The sequence below is a fragment of the Paroedura picta genome, chromosome 6 (assembly GCF_049243985.1).
Source record: "Paroedura picta isolate Pp20150507F chromosome 6, Ppicta_v3.0, whole genome shotgun sequence".
In the NCBI taxonomy this organism is placed as follows: Eukaryota; Metazoa; Chordata; class Lepidosauria; order Squamata; family Gekkonidae; genus Paroedura; species Paroedura picta.
Window position 1 is genome coordinate 474805 of NC_135374.1, and position 17845 is coordinate 492649.

General features: G+C 65.1%; 3 protein-coding genes across 4 annotated transcripts in view; 1 reads left to right on the forward strand and 2 right to left on the reverse strand.

Moving 5' to 3' along the window:
* The window catches only part of FHIP1B (FHF complex subunit HOOK interacting protein 1B), a 31003-nt gene extending 28718 nt beyond the window's left edge, over positions 1-2285 (forward strand). For both annotated transcript variants that reach the window (XM_077341042.1, XM_077341043.1), the window contains exons 10-12: positions 889-1067; positions 1143-1305; positions 1738-2285. In XM_077341042.1, the coding sequence (XP_077197157.1) occupies positions 889-1067; positions 1143-1305; positions 1738-2033 (638 nt within the window). In that variant the 3' untranslated portion in view covers positions 2034-2285. The remainder of the gene's footprint in view (positions 1-888; positions 1068-1142; positions 1306-1737) is intronic.
* A 564-nt stretch (positions 2286-2849) lies between these two features.
* C6H11orf42 (chromosome 6 C11orf42 homolog) lies at positions 2850-7612 on the reverse strand. The gene is made up of 3 exons (XM_077341044.1): positions 7428-7612; positions 4024-4729; positions 2850-3025 (listed from the first exon to the last, which is right to left on the reverse strand). The coding sequence occupies exons 1-3, from the start codon at positions 7494-7496 to the stop codon at positions 2895-2897; spliced, it is 906 nt and encodes a 301-aa protein (XP_077197159.1). The 5' UTR covers positions 7497-7612; the 3' UTR covers positions 2850-2894.
* A 4023-nt stretch (positions 7613-11635) lies between these two features.
* On the reverse strand, positions 11636-17389 carry LOC143839259 (uncharacterized). Its single transcript, XM_077341045.1, has 3 exons — positions 16321-17389; positions 15992-16224; positions 11636-15626 (listed from the first exon to the last, which is right to left on the reverse strand). Exons 1-3 carry the CDS (start codon positions 16725-16727, stop codon positions 12619-12621), a joined length of 3648 nt encoding a protein of 1215 aa, XP_077197160.1. The 5' UTR covers positions 16728-17389; the 3' UTR covers positions 11636-12618.
* Between the last annotated feature and the right edge of the window lie 456 nt (positions 17390-17845).

Consider the following 17845-nt stretch of genomic DNA (forward strand, 5'->3'; position numbering starts at 1 on the left):
CACAGCAGGGCTGCAGGGAGGGAACCCGGGAGGCATGCTTGCCCTGCGCCCTCCCATCCCGCTTGGACGCTTGTGGGCCCTTTGGCTGCCGGGGCAGAAGCATTTGCTGGCCCTGCTCCCTCCGCCAGCGGCTGGAGAAGCCCTCCTGCCAGACAGACTGCCCCTGCCCTGCTTGGGTCTCAGCCGTGAAAAGGAGACGGGCCAAGCGGCTGGGGGGGCTTCAGGGGCTGGGCAGGCTGGCTGGCTGGCTGGCACGGCGGGTGGCCTGGGAGAGAGTTCAGGGCAGGGAGGGAGGAGGCCTGCCGAAGGCCCCCAGCCAAAAAAGAATGGGAAAGCCCACCCTCTTGCAGAGGCCCTGGCAGCCAGGCTGTCCAATGAAGCTGATGGGCAGGAGGCTCAGGGTGGGGAAAGGGACCTGCTGCTTTACATAGAGTGTGATGAACAGGTGGAAGTGAGGGATGGCCTCTGAAGGTGGAGCATAAGATTATCAATGGCTACTGGCCACTCTACGCTCACAGGCACCAAACCTCTTAAGCCCAGAGCCAGGAGGTAACATCGGGAAAAGGCCTCAGGCTCTGGCCCTCCAGCGGAGCCGGATGAGACCCTCCCTGGTCTGTCCCAGCAGGACCCTTCTTGGGCTCTTATCATGGGACGGCCTCGGCCTCTCTGTCCAGGGGCTCCCTAAGCTGTGGGGAGTGCCGTGGGGAGGGGCAAGACGGGCCTCCCCCCTTGCCGAAGGCCCCTGGGCTGGTTCTGGGCGGAGCTCCTGCTGCTTGCTGGGGCAGGAGGCTGCTGCAGGGTCCGGCCGGTGCTGTGCTCTGATGCCGGTGCCTCCCTCCCTCCCTCCCTCCCTCCCTCTCGCCTGCCTGCCTACCCGCCCGCCTGCAGGGCCCCTGGTGGCCGTCCTCTTTGCCAAGCTGGAGAACATGCTGCAGAACTCCCTCTACGTCAACTTCCTGCTGACGGGGGTCCTCGCCCAGCTGGCCTGCCACCCGCAGCCCCTCCTGCGCTCCTTCCTGCTCAACACCAACATGGTCTTCCAGCCCAGCGTCAAGTCCCTCCTCCAGGTGGGTCTCCAGCCCCCGCCCCTCCCCCCTCCCACCCCCCTCCCCCGCGGGCCGTGACCCTTGCCCTCTCGACAGGTCCTGGGCACCGTCAAGAACAAGATCGAGCGGTTTGCAGCCACCCAGGAGGACTTCCCCTCGCTGCTCTTCAAAGCCAAGAAGTACCTGATTGCCCGCGCCAAGCTGGACTGGTCGGACGCCCAGCACGCTGCCCCGTCCTTACGCCGGTCGGAAACCATGGGTCAGTGAGCAGGGGGGTTGGGAGGGGCTCTGGTGGGCGACGGCTCCTGCATCTCTTGTTGCTCGGCTCCAGCGTGGGCTTCCCCCAGTGCTTTCAGGGGTCTTCCTTGGGTGGTGGGGCGAGAAGGACAGTGGCTTGGCCAGATGCCAGGGGGGGTTTCGGGGTTGTGCACTGGCTCCTGGCATGGGTGCTCGCCCCCTCTTGCAGGGTCCTCAGAATGGGTGCATCCAGTGCCTGCAGCTTCAGCGGTTCTGTGGCCTGGCCGGGGGGTGGGCTCTGGACCTGCAGGGCTCCGATTTGTGGCTCCTTGTGGGGTGGGGGCGGGGGCATTCTGGGAGGGCAGCCCAAGGCGTGGTGGGTGCGAGAGCCGGAGTCGGTGCCCTCCCCCCGTCCCCCCTCCCCCCCAGTGTGACCTGCCCTTCCCCCCTGCAGTGAAGAGCCGGAAGCCGTCCATCGGGGAGCTGATCATGCGCCACACCAACAGCCCCACACGGGCGCGCCAGGCGGCCCAGCTGGCCCTGCAGCACATGCGGGAGGGGCAGGTGATGCATGCCCTGGCGGGAGCCCCGCTCTTCCGCGCCTCGGCCGAGAAGCAGAGCGAGGCGCTGCGGGTGAAGAACGCCGTCTACTGCGCGGTCATCTTCAGCGAGTTCCTCAAAGAGCTGGCGGCCATCTCCCAGGGCCACGCCGTCACCTCCCCCTTCCTGCTGGAGCCCTTCAGGGAGTGACCTGCGGGGCCCCACGGACTGCCTCCTGCGCCCCCTCCCCCGTGGGCGTCAGAGGGACCCTTTTAACTGGCATCCATCCTCCCCCCCCCTCTTGGCACTGCCAGGCCTGCACTAATGGGGGAGCCGGTGGGTGGCCCCTCTTTTTAAACCTCCATCCCAGGACCGATGAGGACCTTTTTAATTTATTGGGAATGAATGTTTTTCTGGAGAACTTGTTGCAATATGTACAAAAGAATCTCTGTCACTCTGTCAGTCTGTCTGTCTGTCTCTGTGTAGAAGCCCTGCCAGCCCAGCTGCTCCCCCCACATTCTTCTCCCCCCCCAGCCTGATGGTCCCCTGGTGGGTGGGGCTTTGTAGGCCAGGCAGTGCTGAGGGTGGCCCGGTCACCACGCTGTTCCCTCGGCTGCTCACAGCCCTGCAGGGCCCCTTTCTCGGCACCCTCGGGTGGGGTGGGGTGGGGTGGGGTGGGGTGGGGCTGAGCCCAGCCCGGGTAGGGGGGAGCAGCGGGAGCCCTTGAAGCCTTCCCGTTCCTGACTCGGGCGGCCACCTTCCTCTGCCCCAGCGGGTCTGTCTGATGGCCCCCATGCCGAGGCGCCAGGGTGGGTGGCCCTTGCTCCAGGCAGGCACCTTTCTGATGGGGGCCGGCAGTCCGGGACCTTTGGGCCCTCCAGGCCTCTGTTCTGCCATGGGGCCCCGGGAACAGGCCCCAGCAGTACTCGGGGGCAGGCCTTTTGCCAGGGTGCCCGGGCCAAGTGGTGTGTTGGGAAACCCCGGAGCCTCCCTGCCCCAGGTCCCCTCCCCACGGGGCTCGTGTCCTGGTCTGCAAAAGCTTTTATTGCGCGGTGGACGGGCCCTGCTGGCTCACTCTTCGGTGTCGCTCTCAGCTGTGGCCCCCTCCAGCAGGGGCAGGGCCATGGAGTGGCGGTCCGCGTTGCCCAGGCTCGTGGAAGACGTGCCCAGCCGGGGCCGCTGCCTCTTGAACGGCCACTTCCCTGGGGGCAGAGTCGGAAGAGGGGCCGTCAGGACCTCTGGCAAAAGCTTTGGCTGGCCAACCTCCCTCCTACCCCTTGCCCCAAGTGGAGGAGGCAAGCCCTGAGTTCGAATGCCTCCTCAGGGCCAGAGGGCCAGGGGCTGGAGGGGGGGGCACTCTGTGGCCTTTGCTTTTTGCCTCTGGCTACGGCTCCCACAGCTGAGCATGTGAAATCAGCAGTGGAATAGGCTGCCTCAGGAGGTGGGGAGCTCCCCCTCACTGGCAGTCTTCAAGCAAAGGTTGGATACACACTTTTCTTGGATGCTTTAGGATGCTTAGGGCTGATCCTGCGTTGAGCAGGGGGTTGGACTAGATGGCCTGCATGGCCCCTTCCATGATTCTATGATTCTAGTTCAGCAGTGCAATAGGCTGCCTAAGGAGGTGGGGAGCTCCCCCTCACTGGAAGTCTTCAAGCAAAGGTTGGAGACACACTTTTCTTGGATGCTTTAGGATGCTTAGGGCTGATCCTGCGTTGAGCAGGGGGTTGGACTAGATGGCCTGCATGGCCCCTTCCATGATTCTATGATTCTAGTTCAGCAGTGCAATAGGCTGCCTAAGGAGGTGGGGAGCTCCCCCTCACTGGAAGTCTTCAAGCAAAGGTTGGAGACACACTTTTCTTGGATGCTTTAGGATGCTTTGGGCTGATCCTGCATTGAGCAGGGGGCTGGACTAGATGGCCTGCACTGCAAGCACGGTTTGTGAGAGACTGAGATAGAGGTGTCAGGCAGGGCCTGCCACCCCCCTGGGGTCACCATGCTTCCCCAGGTGGCAGAGGAAAGGGCAGCTTTGGGGGGTGGTAGGAGGTTCTGGCATTCTGCCTTCTGGCGGTCCCTCCCCTAACCACCCTGCCCCTGTCCAGTCTCCACAATTCCACCCCCCCCCCCCCAATACGGGTCCACCACTTCCTGCCGCTGGAATCCAGCTCGACCCGCCCTCTGGTTATGCCGCCAGCCTCCTCACCTGCCAGGGTCCGGGAGGGCCTCCCCAGCGGCCTCCAGCGCTTGCGCCCCCCCGTGCCCTCCTTGGGCAGGGCCAGCGGCAGGGGCACCACAGGGCCGGGGGCCTCCAGCATGGCCATCCGCACCCAGGCGGCCTTGGCGGGCAAGCTGTGGCCCATGGGCTTCTGGGAGCCCAGCACGCCCTTGCCGCTGAGGGCGAACTTGAGGCAGGAGAAGGCCACGGGCAGGGGCCGCTCCAGGTGCAGCACCCGGTGCTCGGTCCCCTGGGCCACGGCCAGGCCCAGGCTGCTGCAGTAGAAGACCTCGTAGATGATGTAGAGGCTGCTCTGGCCATGCAGCCAGGGCAGGTCCGGCCGCAGGGCCACCACGCCAGGCCGCAGCACCAGGAAGGCCACCTTCTTGTGGACCCCGGCCATGCTCAGGCGGATGTGCCGCAGGGCCCCGTCCACCAGCCGCGTCTCCTCGTAGCGGGACTCGCCCCGTACGCGGGCGTTGTACTCGCGGGTGCAGTGGGTCAGCTCCCGGGCGGCCGTGGCTCCGTGCAGCAGATTCTCCAGTGGCCCGACCGGCACCAGGCACCGTGGGCGGCGCAGGAGGCTCTGTCCCAGCTGGGGCTTCTTGATCAGGACGGTCAGCAGGTCGTAGGAGGCGGCATCTTCCAGGAAGGGCACCGGCACCACCGTCGGCCCAAAGCGCTCCCCAATCACCTGCGCAAGAGGGGAGGGTGGGTCACCTTGGACGGCAACAGTGTGTGTGTGTGTGTGCATAGGTGTGTGCACGCCTGGGCACGATGGAGCTACTCAGAAGAAGAAGCCTGTCTCCCCTTGCAAACTCCCCTTGCACGCCATTGGCTGAGCTGCTGTGGGATCACGCTGCGCTTGCCGTCCAGTGAGGCTGGTGCCATAGAAGAGGGCGGAGAGGGCCTCCCTGGATGGGGTGCCTGGCACCATGCAGGGAGAGAGCTGGGGGTGGGCCTGGAACCCAAGGGGTCTGCCCGTGCCTAAAGGTGCTCCATCTGGGGACCCATGTGTTTTTGATAAACCAGTACACAGCTGAGAATGCAAGCCTACCTGGAAGAGTATTTCCCTGGGGAAGCCCAGGGGCCTTGTGAGTGTCCATTCATGGGGCCCTGAAGGGCCGGGAATCATAGAATAAGAGTTGGAAGGAATCGCCTGGGTCATCTAGTCCAACCCCCTACATTATGCAGGACACTCACAACCCTCTCGCTCATCCCCTGTCACCTGCCACCCCCTTGAGCCTTCACAGAATCAGATGGTGAGGGGATTGGAGACCAAGACACACGAGGAGAGGTTGGGGGAATGAATGGCGGTATTATAAATCGTCTACCCTCCCCCTAGCACCATTCTCAATGGGGTAGGGTTGGAGGGGGCCATAACTATACCCCATTAGATGGTCAATGGTCATATCTGCTTCTTAACTGGGGGGGGGGGTCCCTCAACCGGTTTCTCAGCCCTGGCCTCAACCATAAACTGGGTGGAAGAACTCTGTTTTGCAAAACGCCAAAAACTCCTGCAGGGCCTGCAGTTCTGGGAGCTCGTTCCACCAGGGAGTGGCCAGGACTGGAAGGCCAGGCGAGCTGTTCTGGGGCCTAGAATGACCAACAAGTTGGTACCTGAAGAGTACCAACTCTGCTGGGGGCAGGCATAGGGCTACAGGTGGTTCCTCAGGTACGTGGGTCCCAGACCGCAGAGGGCCTTAAAGGTCAAACCAGAACCTTGAACTGGATGTGAGCCACAACCAGCAACCAATGCAGCTGCCTCGGCACAGGCTGGACATGGGCCCTCCAAGGCGTTCCCGTGAGGTCTCTGGCAGCCGCATTTTGCCTCCGTTGCAATTTCTGGGTCAGGGACAAGGGCAGGCCCACATAAAGCGAGTTACAGAAGTCCAACCTGGAGGTGAGCGTTGCATGGATCACTGTGGCCAGGTGTTCTGGGGCCAGGTAGGGCACTAGTAGCCGAGCCTGGCGAAGATGGGAAAATGCCTGGCAAGCTACTCTCTTGTGCCTCCACAGTCAGTGAGGCGTCAACGGTCCCTCCCAAATTCCTGGCCTGGGGCGGGGGGGGGGGGGTAGTGAGCAGCATCCCAGCCAGGGTGGGCAAGCATGCTGCCTGTCCTGCCCTCTGACCTCCCGGCCACAGGACCTCTGTCTTGGAGGGGTTGAGTTTCTGGAGACTCTGCTCAAGGCATCCAGCCACAGCTTCCAAACCGGGGGGGGGGGGGGGGGCGGTGGAGTCTGGGCAGCCATCCATGAGGAGATAGAGCTGGGTGTCATAGGCGTATTGATGAAAACCCAGCCCAAAGTGGTGCACCGGCTGGGCCAGAGGGCCCATAAAGATGTTGAAAAGTGTTCTCCTCTGGAAGTTCTCCTCCTTTGGAAGTTTTTAAGCAGAGGCTAGAGAGTCATCGGACAGAAATGCTGATGTTATGAACTGAGGCAGATGGGGAGTGGGTGGGCAGGCAGAGATGGGCCAGTGCCTGTCTCCTGTGGCCCTTCCTTGCCAATCACCACGGTAGGGTGGTAGATGAATTTCCTCCAGGCCAGGCTGGATTCTGGAGATTTTTGGTGGTGGTAGGAGTCATCTGAGCATGAAAGTGGGGTCACTGTGGCTGGGCAGCTAGTTGTGAGTTCTTGCATAGTGGTGGGGGTTGGACTAGATGACCCTGGAGGTCCCTTCCCCCTCTAGGAATTGAATTCTAAGGAGCCTTAAACAGTTCTGCAGGGCCTGCAATACCTAGCTCTCCTGCCAGGCCTATAATAAAGGTCAAAAGAAATACCAAAAGGAGAGTTAGTTGGGGGTTATAATAACCCACATTTCACTACCCAAAGGTAGTCTCCAAGGGGCTTCCAGTGACCTTCCTTTCCTCTCCCCACAACAGACACACTGTGGGGGAGGTGGGGTTGAAAGAGCTCTGATAGAACTGCTCTGTGGAAACGGCTCTGAGAGAACTGAGAACTGGGTTCACCATGTGGGTTGTGAACCTCTGGCCTCTACTTTAAGGTGCCCCTTGCTCTCTTAAAAGGAAAGGCCTGTCTGATACGGCAGGACTTAAAATTATGTCAGTGATTTTAAACGTTATATGGTTTCCTTGATTTTACATCATTGGGTTTATGGTTGTGGGGAGCCCCCTGGAGCCCCCTGGGGAAGGGCGGCATGCAAATGTCCCCTGGCAGGATTGGGCCTGGGCGTCCTTGCCTCCTTGTTCCTGTCTGCAGGCACATTTGCCGGAGGAGAAGACTTTGGCTGGAAGCGGCTGGGCCTTTGGGGAGCCTCCTCTCCTGGAGTGTGCCCTGGCTCTACCAGTGGAGCTATTGCAAGAGGTGGGCCTGAGAAAGGGGTGGGGTGGGGTGTGTGTGGAGGGGGGGGGGATAGCAGCACTCCTCACCTTGTCCCTGATGAGTTCCCAGCTGGCATCGGCCTCCCCAAGCTCCAGGGTCTGGATCCCCCCGTCCATCTTGTGCACGGCGGGGCTAGCCTAGTGGGATCCAGGCGTGGGGAGGGGAGTGAAGCTGGACGTGGGCTGGGAAGGAGGGAAGGAGGGAGGGAGGGTGGGCAGCCAAGCACTGGACAGAGAGAGGGGCCTCCACCCACCCGGGCTGTGAAGTCACAAAGCCCCCTCCCTCACCCCACAGGGAGCCCTAGAGAGGCAGCCTCAGGTGTTTAAGGGCCAGGAGGGAGGGGAAACGGGCAGGGGCTGGGGGTGGGATTCTGCAGCTGAGACCCTTTCACAAAGTGCCCCAACAGCCCTGTGGACCAATATTTTCTGTTTATTTATGATCCCATTTGAATGGCTTGAAACATTCCCTAATCAAGTCCAAATATTCCCAGATGTAAATAATTGGAACCTAGCCTTCAAAACAGTTAAGGTGAAAGTGTTAGGAGGAGCTGTTTGAATCCATTTCTTAGACCCATGGGGCTGGGGAAGGAAGAGGAACTGTCCTCTCCACGTGGTTCTGGCCAGGACCCCGGCCGCTCCCTTCTGGTCCACTGGACGTTTCCGGATCAGGCGCCAAGGGGGCCCCACGGAGAGGGAGCTGCAGCAGTCTAGTCTGGGCGAGACGCCCGCCGGCCGGACACGCCTGGCAAGCAGGACTTGTGACCTGGGCCGCCATGGATAAGGGGCAGTCAGTTGACCCCGGCCAAGAGCGGGCAGTTGCAGCCCCTCGTGTGGGGCTCCCTGACCTCCACCGGAGCTGCATTTAGCCCTCCCTGAGCCGCTCCACCTCTGCCTCCAGCCAGCCGGATGCTTGGCCTGCCCGCAGCGGGGGCCGCTGGAGGGCATCGGCAGGCTCATGGCAGCCTGCCTAGCCTGAAATGCTGGCTTAGCTGGGCGGGGAGGGGAGGGGAGGGGAGGGGAGGGGGGCGTGCAGGTGCTGCGGAGCCCCGGGCATCGGGAGGGCGCTGCCGGGGGTGTCCTCTCCCCTCCTGCCAGGGGCAAGAGGCGCTGCGGGGGGGGGGGGGGAAGGGGCGGGCTGGGAGGTCGCACAGGGGCCCCTGAGTGCGTAGGGCGAGCGGGAGTGGCCGGGAGACGTCCCTCCCTCTCTCCCCCCGCAGAGCTGGCCCGGGAGGCAGCTCGCCCGCTCCGCCCGCCTGGCCCTCTCGCTGACCTGGGCCGTCAACCGGGGTGGGGGGCTGTGCCTCTCCGGCACCAGCCTGCGGGATATTGGGGGGGGGGGGGAGGCTCTGCGGCGGCCGACGGCTTCTCTGGGGCAGCCTTCGGAGGGGCACTTGAAGTCGCCGCCGTCGTCTCCCTGGGAGCGGGGAGAGGCTGTCCTGCTCCCCCAGGGCCACCGCGGAGTTTTGGGGACCAGAGTGCCTCCTCCACAAATGATGGGGCAGTTTCAATGCCCGACCGGCGGCCTCCCCTCAGAGGCTAGGCTACGGGAACTCACTCCACACGGGTCTGCCCTGGAGACTGCCTTGGAAACACAACTGCCTCAGTTCCCCCTGGGCGCCCGGTTCTGTTCCTCTCCCACAAAGAAGAAGAGTTGGTTCTTATATGCCGCTTTTCCCTACCCGAAGGAGGCTCAAAGCGGCTTACAGTCGCCCAAACGACCTCAGACCCCAATTTTGGGGGGCCCCATTCTGCTCCTCACTGACCTCTCTCCCCTCCTAAGGCCCTCTAAGGGGGCCACGCTGTCAAGGGCAAGGGAGCCAGCTGGGTGGAGAGGCTACGGGTGGGGCTTCTAATCTAGCTCCCCCACTCCTCCATGTGCAGCCAGCTTGGCCTTCGGAGTGCTGTTCTCACTGAGCAGTCCTGCTAGGGCTCTCTCAGCCCCCCCCCCCGCCCCCTCCAGGGTGCCTCTTGTGGGGAGAGGAAGGAAAGGCGAATGGAGGCCACTTGGAGACTCCTTCGGGTAGGGAAAAGCGGCATCTAAGAACCAACTCTTCTTCTTCTTCTTCTTCAGTAATCTCAGGGCTCCCTCAGCCTCACCCACCTCACAGGGTGACTGTTGTGGAAAGAGGAAGGGAAGGGGATTGGAAGCTGCTTTGAGACTTCTTTGGGTAAAGTGTCATATAAGAACCAACTTCTTAATCTCAGGGCTCTCTCAGCCTCACCTCCCACATGGGGTGTCTGTTGTGGGGAGAGGAAGGGAAGGTGATTATAAGCTGCTTTGAGACTCCTTCGGGTAGAGCAAAGTGGCATATAAGAACCAACTCTTCTTCTTCTGAAGAGCCAGTGAGAGCCAGTTTGGTGTAGTGGTTAGGAGTGCGGACTTCTAATCTGGCATGCCAGGTTCGATTCTGCGCACCCCCACATGCAACCAGCTGGGTGACCTTGGGCTCGCCATGGCACTGATAAAACTGTTCTGACCCAGCAGTGATAGCAGGGCTCTCTCAGCCTCACCCACCTCACAGGGTGTCTGTTGTGGGGAGAGGAAAGGGAAGGCGACTGTAAGCCGCTTTGAGCCTCCTTCGGGTAGGGAAAAGCGGCATATAAGAACCAACTCTTCTTCTTCTTCTGAACTGAGAACCACTGGTCTAGCACCATCGGAGGCTGGGGAGGAGCTCCCAGAAGCCCCTGCAGTCCCTTCTTCAGCTGCAGCTAGACTGGGAGCCCAACGGTCATTATAGCACCCAGCAGGTGGGTGTCCGTCCTGTGCAGCTGAAGGTGGTTCCTTCCAGGGAGAGAGATCAAGATGGGCAGCCGGGTTAGTCTGACTCTAGCTGCAGAAAAGAGCCAGAGTCCAGAAGCAACTTCAAGACTAACAAAATATTGGACTGCAGTACTTGATGAATTTTTTTTTAATGATGTAATTTGGAGGGAAAAAATTGAATTATTTTTATTGGGTTCTGACAAAAGGACCCTCCTCCTATATGCAGCACCAACAGCCAGACTAGCGTTTGCAGCCAAACGGAGCCGCTCAGAAAGAAAGACCGGCCCTGCAGAAGACCGGCTAGAGAAGGTGGTGAGTTTTGCAGATTCAGCCAGACTCTTAAAGGACAAAGCTTGGAGAAATGACTATGGTCAGAGGTCACCTGGAACTATGCAGAGAAAATGTTTCTGGACTCTGCAGAGTTTCATAAAGCCTCATACAGAGAGGCAACAGACAGCTCTAATTAGCATTTGGGACTGAGCTGGTTTGTGCAGGAGGGTGAGTTAGGTGGGCCGTTGAATTTGACGTTGCACTCTTTGTTTTTGTATGTGTTTATGTTGTTTTTGATTTTGTTGTCACGTTGCTATTTGTATTTAAACAAGCAGAATAAAATGTAAGAGAAGAAAAAGACTAACATTTGTGGCAGGGAAGGCGCTTCTTCGGTGACTCTCAAAAGCTGACCCCCCCCTGCCATATTTGAAAAAGTCTTTCCAGTGCAACTGGGCATCTGCCGCAGTCCGACAAAGACAGCCGGCTACTCATCTTGAGCGGATATCCTGCGTGTGGATTCAGGTGGGTCGCTGTGTAGGTGAGAAGCAGCAGAACCAAGAATGAGTCTAGTGGCCTTTGAGGTGCCTGTCAATGGGCCCAAGTGGGCCCGGCCTGCCCCCGAGCAACCTGTGGTCCTCACCTGATGGGATAGGCAGGAGAGATCTGCCACCCTCCCCCCATCCCTAGCTACCCAAGGCCAAGCAAATTCCCAGGAGACCTGTTTTCAGGAAAGGATGAGGACGACAGTGGCAAAAGGGGGCATCCCTCAGCCCGTCTTATGGAGCACTGAGCCTCGGCAAGGGGGGTGGGCTTCTCTGCCGGGTCTCAGAACTCCACGAGACACCAGGGCCACTTCAGTGTCCCCTCCCACCTTCTGCAGGACCTCAAGCGAGTCTACTGACAACCCCCCCTCCCACTGGAGGAAATCTCCCAGGGCCTTTGAGTGCAGAGGCTCCTGTGACCAACCAGGACCGGGTGCCTTCTGAGCAGAGGCTCTGCCGCTAAGCTATGGCCTTGCCTGCAGCCACAGCTCTCCGGGGGCTCCTGCCAAGGTCTGCCACTGCTGTGGACTCCAATTCCAGCCAGAATCATTGGTTGGGGGGGGGAGGACAGTTCTTGGCTGCCGGGTAAGCCTTGCTGGCTACCAGGCCACAGAGGCCGAAATCCTACCTGTGCAAGCCCCCATCCACCCCTTCCCCAAAGGATGCCAGAGCAAGAGTGGGCGAGGGTGCCAGCATGAGGCCTTTATTGGTGAGTTGATGGCACATCCATGCCAGCTGCAAGGGAGAGAGAACCAGAGGAGAGAACCCAGCCTCCCGGCTGCCCCCCTCCCCCTCCCCGCAAGCAGGGCCTGTTTTTGGCTGCAAGGGGCCCCAAGTCACTTGTGGCAACTAAATAAATAAGTGGTTAAGACATCAAGGCAGGCAGTGCGGCCACAGCACCAGGTGTGTGTATGGGGGGAGGGGCTGCCCCTCAGCCTATCAGCAGGTGGTGGTCCCGAAGGCAGGCCTGGAGGTGAGACAGGCAAGGGGGGTGGGGGCGCCTGGCAGGCCTTCCTCTCCAAGCTCAGGGTCAGGCACAACTGGCTGAGCAAGGACGTTGCGGGCGATGGGCCCACAGAGTCCCATGGGTGGGGCTGGGGGGGGTTGGCCTACTTTGCATCCGACAGGTCTGGCCTCCTTCGGCACATCTGAATCCGCAGCAGGGACCCAGGGCCCCCTTGCAGCCGAGGAGCAGGCCCCAAGAAGGGGATGGAGGACAGGGCGCGGAGTGAGGCCTTACCTGCACCCGGACACAGCCCTCCATCCCGGCCCCTGGCTCTCCCTTCCCTCCTCTCCAACCCCTGAGGTCTAAGGCACCTCTGGCCAAAGGGCCCTCGGGAGCCCCCAAAGGTCATCCCCCCCCCCATCGGCTGTGCTCTCTGCATGTGGGGTGAAATCCTGCTGCCATTGCTTGCAGGCAAAAGAAACTCCATCCCAGCATTCACTAGTCCGAGCCAAGGGGCTCCCCTCCCTCCCCCTCTGCTTGTGCGTGGACCCCCCGCCTGCACGAGAGGCAGCTGCACCCAGCCCCTGCCATGTCCCAGTCAGGCCGCGGGTGGGAAAGGGAGGCCTGGGCCACAAGCAGAGGCCAGCCCGCCCCCGGAGACGGTGTGCAAGGACAGTTCCTCGGGCCCTGCGCCTCTGCTGCTCGCCCCGCAGCTGCCGCTCAGAGGGGCGTTTCTTGCTTGTACTCGTAGCCGCAGGTGGGGCCCTCGAACTGGAGCTTGATGGCCGCCTTGCGGTGCAGATGCGGGTCCAGCGAGTCCAGGGAGAAGAGTGGGGCCCTGGAGCCTCCGCTGTGGGCGGCCGAGGGGGCAGCCTGGCGCCAGCGGGGCAGAGAATGCTGCTGGATCTGCTGGCCAAAGCTGAGGCTGTCAACGGGCACCAACCGGGCTGTGGCCGGCGAGCGGACAGTGGGCGTGGGGGGAGCCAAGGGGCAGCGGGCCACGTCAGACTGGCAGGGCTCTTGCACGGAGCTCACGGAGGCGGCAGCGGAAGGAGAGCTGGCCCGCTTGCCAGGGGGGCCAGAGCTGCTGGAGGAGCTGCTGGAGGAGCGGGGCCGTGGGGAGGCGGGGGCAGGAGAGGCCCCGTGCCCTTGCAGCAGCCCCAGCACAGCACGGTCCCCCTGCTTGGCTGCCAGGTGCCTAGGGGTGCGCCCGGCCCTGTCGCGGATGTCGGGGCTCGCTCCGTGCTCCAGTAACACTCTCACCACCTCGGCCCGGCCCTCCTGTGCCGCGATGCCCAGTGCGGTGGCACCTTGGTTGCAGGCGTGGTTGGCCCGCCCCCCGTTCTCCAGCAAGAGGCGGGCGAGGCTGGCGTGGCCCTGCCAGGCAGCCAAGTGCAGGGCAGAGCGGCACTCCCCGTCCAGGGCGTCCACGTCCGCCCCGTAGTGCAAGAGGAGCCGGGTGGCGCCCACCTGGCCTTGCCAGCAGGCGACGTGCAGCGCCGTCCGGCCCTGGGCATCGCGGCCCTCGAGGCGGGCGCCGTTCTCTAGCAGAAGCTCGGCCATTTCCACCAGGCCCTCCAGCACCAGGAGGTAGAGCATGGGGCGGCCCCCCGCGTCACGCAGGTTCACGTCCGCCCCCTTGCGTAAGAGCAGCTCGGCCGTGGAGCGGTGCCCGCCCAGCATGGCCAGGGTGAGGGCAGAGAGCCCGTCGTGGCCGGCGTGGTCGATAGGAGAGCCCTGCTCGAGCAGCAGCCGCACCACCTCCGTGTGGCCTTCCTGGGCGGCCAGCGCCAGCGGGACCCGTCCGTCGTGGTTTGGCTCGGCCAGGTGGGCGCCGGCCCCCAGGAGCAGGGCACAGGTCGTGACGTGGCCCTGCCAAGCTGCCAGGTGCAGGGGGGTCCAGCCCAATCTGTCACGATGGTTCTCGTCCAGGCCTCGATCCAACAGCACCTTGACCACTGCCTCACTGCCCTGCCCGGCTGCCGCTCCCAGAACGGTCCTCCCTTCACCGTCCAGGGCGTCTGCAGCCGCACCCCACCGGAGCAAGGTCTCCACGACGGCCCTGTGGCCCGAGGAGGCTGCCGCCCAGAGCGGGGTGCAGCCGGCTGAATCAGCGTGATCAACATCCGCCCCAGCTTCCAACAGCAATTCGGCCACATCCGTGTGGCCTTCGTAGGCGGCCACCAGCAATGGGGTCACGCCGTCCCGATCGGCGTGCCGTGGGCAGGCTCCGTGCTCTAACAGCAACTCTACCACCTTGGCGTAGCCGCGGCTAGCCGGCACACAGAGGGCCGCCACGGAAAGTGCTGTGCGCCCATCTACGTCGGCGTGGTCCACGTGGGCGCCGTGAGCCAGCAGCAGCGCCACAATCTCTCGGTGCCCCATGTAGGCCGCGGCAATGAGAGCCGTGCGCCCCTCGGTGTCTGCCCGGTTGACGTCTGCCCCGTGCTGCAGGAGAGCGCCCACAATGTCCTCGTGGCCCCCCCAGGCAGCGGCCCGCAGCGCCGTTCTCCCCTCCACGTCCGAGCAGTCCACGCTCGCCCCTGCCCGCAGGAGGATGCCGACGGACTCGCTGTGTCCCCCCCAGGCGGCAGCCCGCAGCGCCGTCCAGCCTTCTCGGTCAGGGCAGTCCACGCCCGCCCCGTGGGCCAGCAGGCACAGCAGGACCTTGGCATGCCCTTGGCGGGCAGCCAGGGTGAGGGGCGTCTGTCCGTGCCGGTCCGGGACCTCCGGCCGGGCCCCCCGCGCCAGAAGCAGCCCCGCCACCTCATGGCTGCCCCTGTGGGCGGCGCTGGCGAGCAAAGTCCGCCCGTCAGCATCACGCTGGTTGACGCTGGCCCCATTCTCCAGGAGCAGCCGCACAGAGTCCTCGCGCTCCAGGGCCTGCTGCAGGGAGGGCCCAGGGCCCCGGGCCCCCAGCCGGGCCCCAGCCAGCACCAGCAGCTCCAGCACGGGCGGCTCCACGGGCGGCAGCAGAAGCAGCGCCTCCTCCTCCTCCTCCTCCTCCCCCGGCTCCAGGCAGCGCTCCACGGGGGCCCCGCTCCACACCAGCCAGAGGGCCAGCTGCCAGACCTCCAGGCCCAGCTCGGCTTGCAGCAGGTGGCGGGCCAGCGCGTGGACCTGCTCCGGGGTCAGCTCCGGGGCCCGGCAGGAGGTGCTCAGGGCCAGCGAGGCGTGCCCACGGGCCGGGCAGCAAAGGTACTTCGGAGTGCAGTACTTGACGTCGCGCAGCCACTCGGCCAAGCTGGCGTGGAAGAGGAAGCACCGGCCACCGGGTCCCTTCTGGACCAGCCCCGCCAGGGCGGTCAGCCAGCCCTCAAAGTCCTCCCGGGGCACCGGCCGGCACGTCCAGACCGCGGCGTAGAGCTCCGCGGGCCCCAGGGGGCGGGGGGCAGCCAGGAGCACCTCCAGCAGGGGTCGGACGGCGGCAAAGTCCCGCCCGAGGAAGAGGCGCTGGCAGAGCCAGAGGTAGAGGCCGGAGAGGGTGCCCGGGATGTGGCGCACCTCCTGCGGGGCCACCAGCCCCCCCGCCACGCCGTCCAGCACCTGCTCCAGGTACAGCAGGCAGCCGTCGCTCTTGATGCGCAGCTGGCTGAGAACCTCGGCCGCGTCGTGCCTCAGGTGCCGCCGCAGAGCCTCCTCTCGCTCCAGCCGGGCCAGGATGTACTGCTGCAAGTCGCACACCACCGCCTCCCGCCGCAGGTCGTCCAGGCACAGCTGCCGGAAGCCTGGGGGAACAACGGGGAAGCCGCAGGTAAGACCCGCCCCAGACCCCCCCCCTCCCCGAGCGCAGCCGAGGGCAAGCGGGGCAGCCAGCGCCCAAGCGCCAGGATTCAGCTGTCCTCCAAACCTGGGGGGGGAGGGGGGAGGAAACAACAGCAAGAAGCAGCACCGCCCCACACCCATCTCCCCGTGAACCAGCCAGGCCTGTCAGAACAGGCGCTGCATCCTGCTCCTGCCCTCCCTCCCTCCCTGTCGCCTGCACGGGGGGGGGGGGGATGTGGCTCAGGGCCAGAGCCTCCCTCCGCAATGGGCCCTGGCGGCCTTGAGGGGCGAGGGGTGCGGCTGTGGGCTGGGCCGGGCCGGGTCTCACCGGGAAAGAGGCGCAGGACTCCCTTGCTTTGGGAGCGGGCGGTGCAGACGAGCAGCAGCCAGGGGGGCAGGAGCCGGAGGTGGCCGGCCAGCAGCTGGGCGATGGTGCGGCTGGGCCCCGGCGGGGGGGCGCGCTCCTCGTCGCGGGGGGCCGGGCCGGCGTCAAGGGCGTCCACCAGCAGCAGCAGCGGCTTGGCCGGCGCGGGCACGTCCAGCAAGGGCAGCAGCACGGCTCTGCGAGCGAGAGGGAGGGAGGGAGGGAGGCGGTGAGAGCCAGCGGGCCCACCCCCGGATCCCCCCTCCCCCAGGGCCGGAGGGCGCGGCGCTCACCTGCGGAAGGCTTCGTCCGGGTCGGCGTCCAGGCAGCGCCGGGCGTCGTCGGGGCTGAGGCGCTGCGGGTCGGCGGGCAGGAGCGGGCAGCGCTGGATGTGGCGCAGCAGGCGGCGCAGGAAGGCGCGCGGGGCGCAGCTGGGCGCGTCGTGCGGCTGGCAGAAGTGCCAGGCCAGCGCTCTCTCGCCCAGCGCCGCCCGCCGCCCGGCCGCCGAGGTGGGCCACAGCGCCTCGCAGCACAGCGCCGTCTTGCCGCTGCCCGGCCCGCCCGTCACCAGCACCCCCCCGGCCGGCCCGCCCGACCCCGACGCCGCCGCCTCCTCCAGGCCGCGCGCCAGCCGGGCCAGCGCCCACGCGCGCCCGTGGAAGGCCTTGCCCCGCAGCGGGCCCCCGCCCGGCTCCTCCATGCCGCCCCGCGCGCATCGCGCCCGGGCCCCGCGCCCGCCCCACCGGCCCCCCGACGGCCGCACGCCGCGCCAAGGCTCACGCCCACGGCCAGCCCTGCGCGGGGAAGACGGCGGCGACGAGGAGGAGGAGGTGGGAGGAGGAGGAGGAGGACGGCGCCCCGGTCCCAGCCTCAGCCCAAGCCCAGCCCGGCCCGCGACGTGCCCCGCGGCGGCGGCAGTGGCAGCTGCTGATTCATCGGCTCCGCGCCCGGCCCGGCTCGGCAACAGCGGCGGCGGCGTTGGCAGCAGCAGCAGCAGCAGCAGCGGGGCCCCCCGGGGCGAGGCAGGCGCCGGGCTCCGCGCAGACCGCCCAGCCGGGAGCAGAGCCCGCGGGGGGCAAAGGGCTCCGGGGGCGGCGCCGTTTCCAGGGCTCGGGCCTTGCGCACGGGCGGGCCAGGGGCGGGGCGGGTCGGGCGGCGCGCTGGCTGCGCTACCTGCTGGCGGCTCTCCCGGCGGGCGGGCGAGGCAGGCAGGCAGGCAGGCAGGCCGGGCGGGAGCAGCAGGGCCGGCGTTTCCGCAGGCCCGGCCCGGAGACAGGAAGCGGCCGGCGGCCGGGAGCACGTGCGGGGCCCGCAGCGCTGAGCAGCCAGGAGAGGGCGAGGGCGGCGCAAGCCTGGAGGAGGCGGCGGCGGATCCTTGGCGGGCGGGCGGGCGAGCGAACGGCCCGCGGGGCGGCTCCTGCCCGACTCTCTCGCTGGCTCCGGCCTCCCACCGGTCGACCGCGCTTAGGAGGAAGCGCCCGCCAAGGCCTGGCCGCGGGGAGGGGAGGGGAGGGCAGGGGGGGCGGCAGGGCGACCCGAAGGGAACAGGCCCGCTGGACAGCGAGCGAGAGCGCGCGAGAGAGAGCCCGGCCCCAGCCTCCCGCCCAAGCCTCCCGCCCAAGCCTCCCGGCCGGCCGCTGCGCGCTCGAAGCCCCTGGATGCAGAAGCCGCTTGCGAGCAGGGCCGCTTCCTATCGGTCGGGGCTGAAGCCTGGGGGAGCCTTCCGGCTGAGAGCGGCACCTCTGCCCCCGGCCTCTGCGGGCGGCCCGAGAAGGCGCTGCTCAGCTGGGCCTGCTGGATCAGGACCGCAGCCACTGA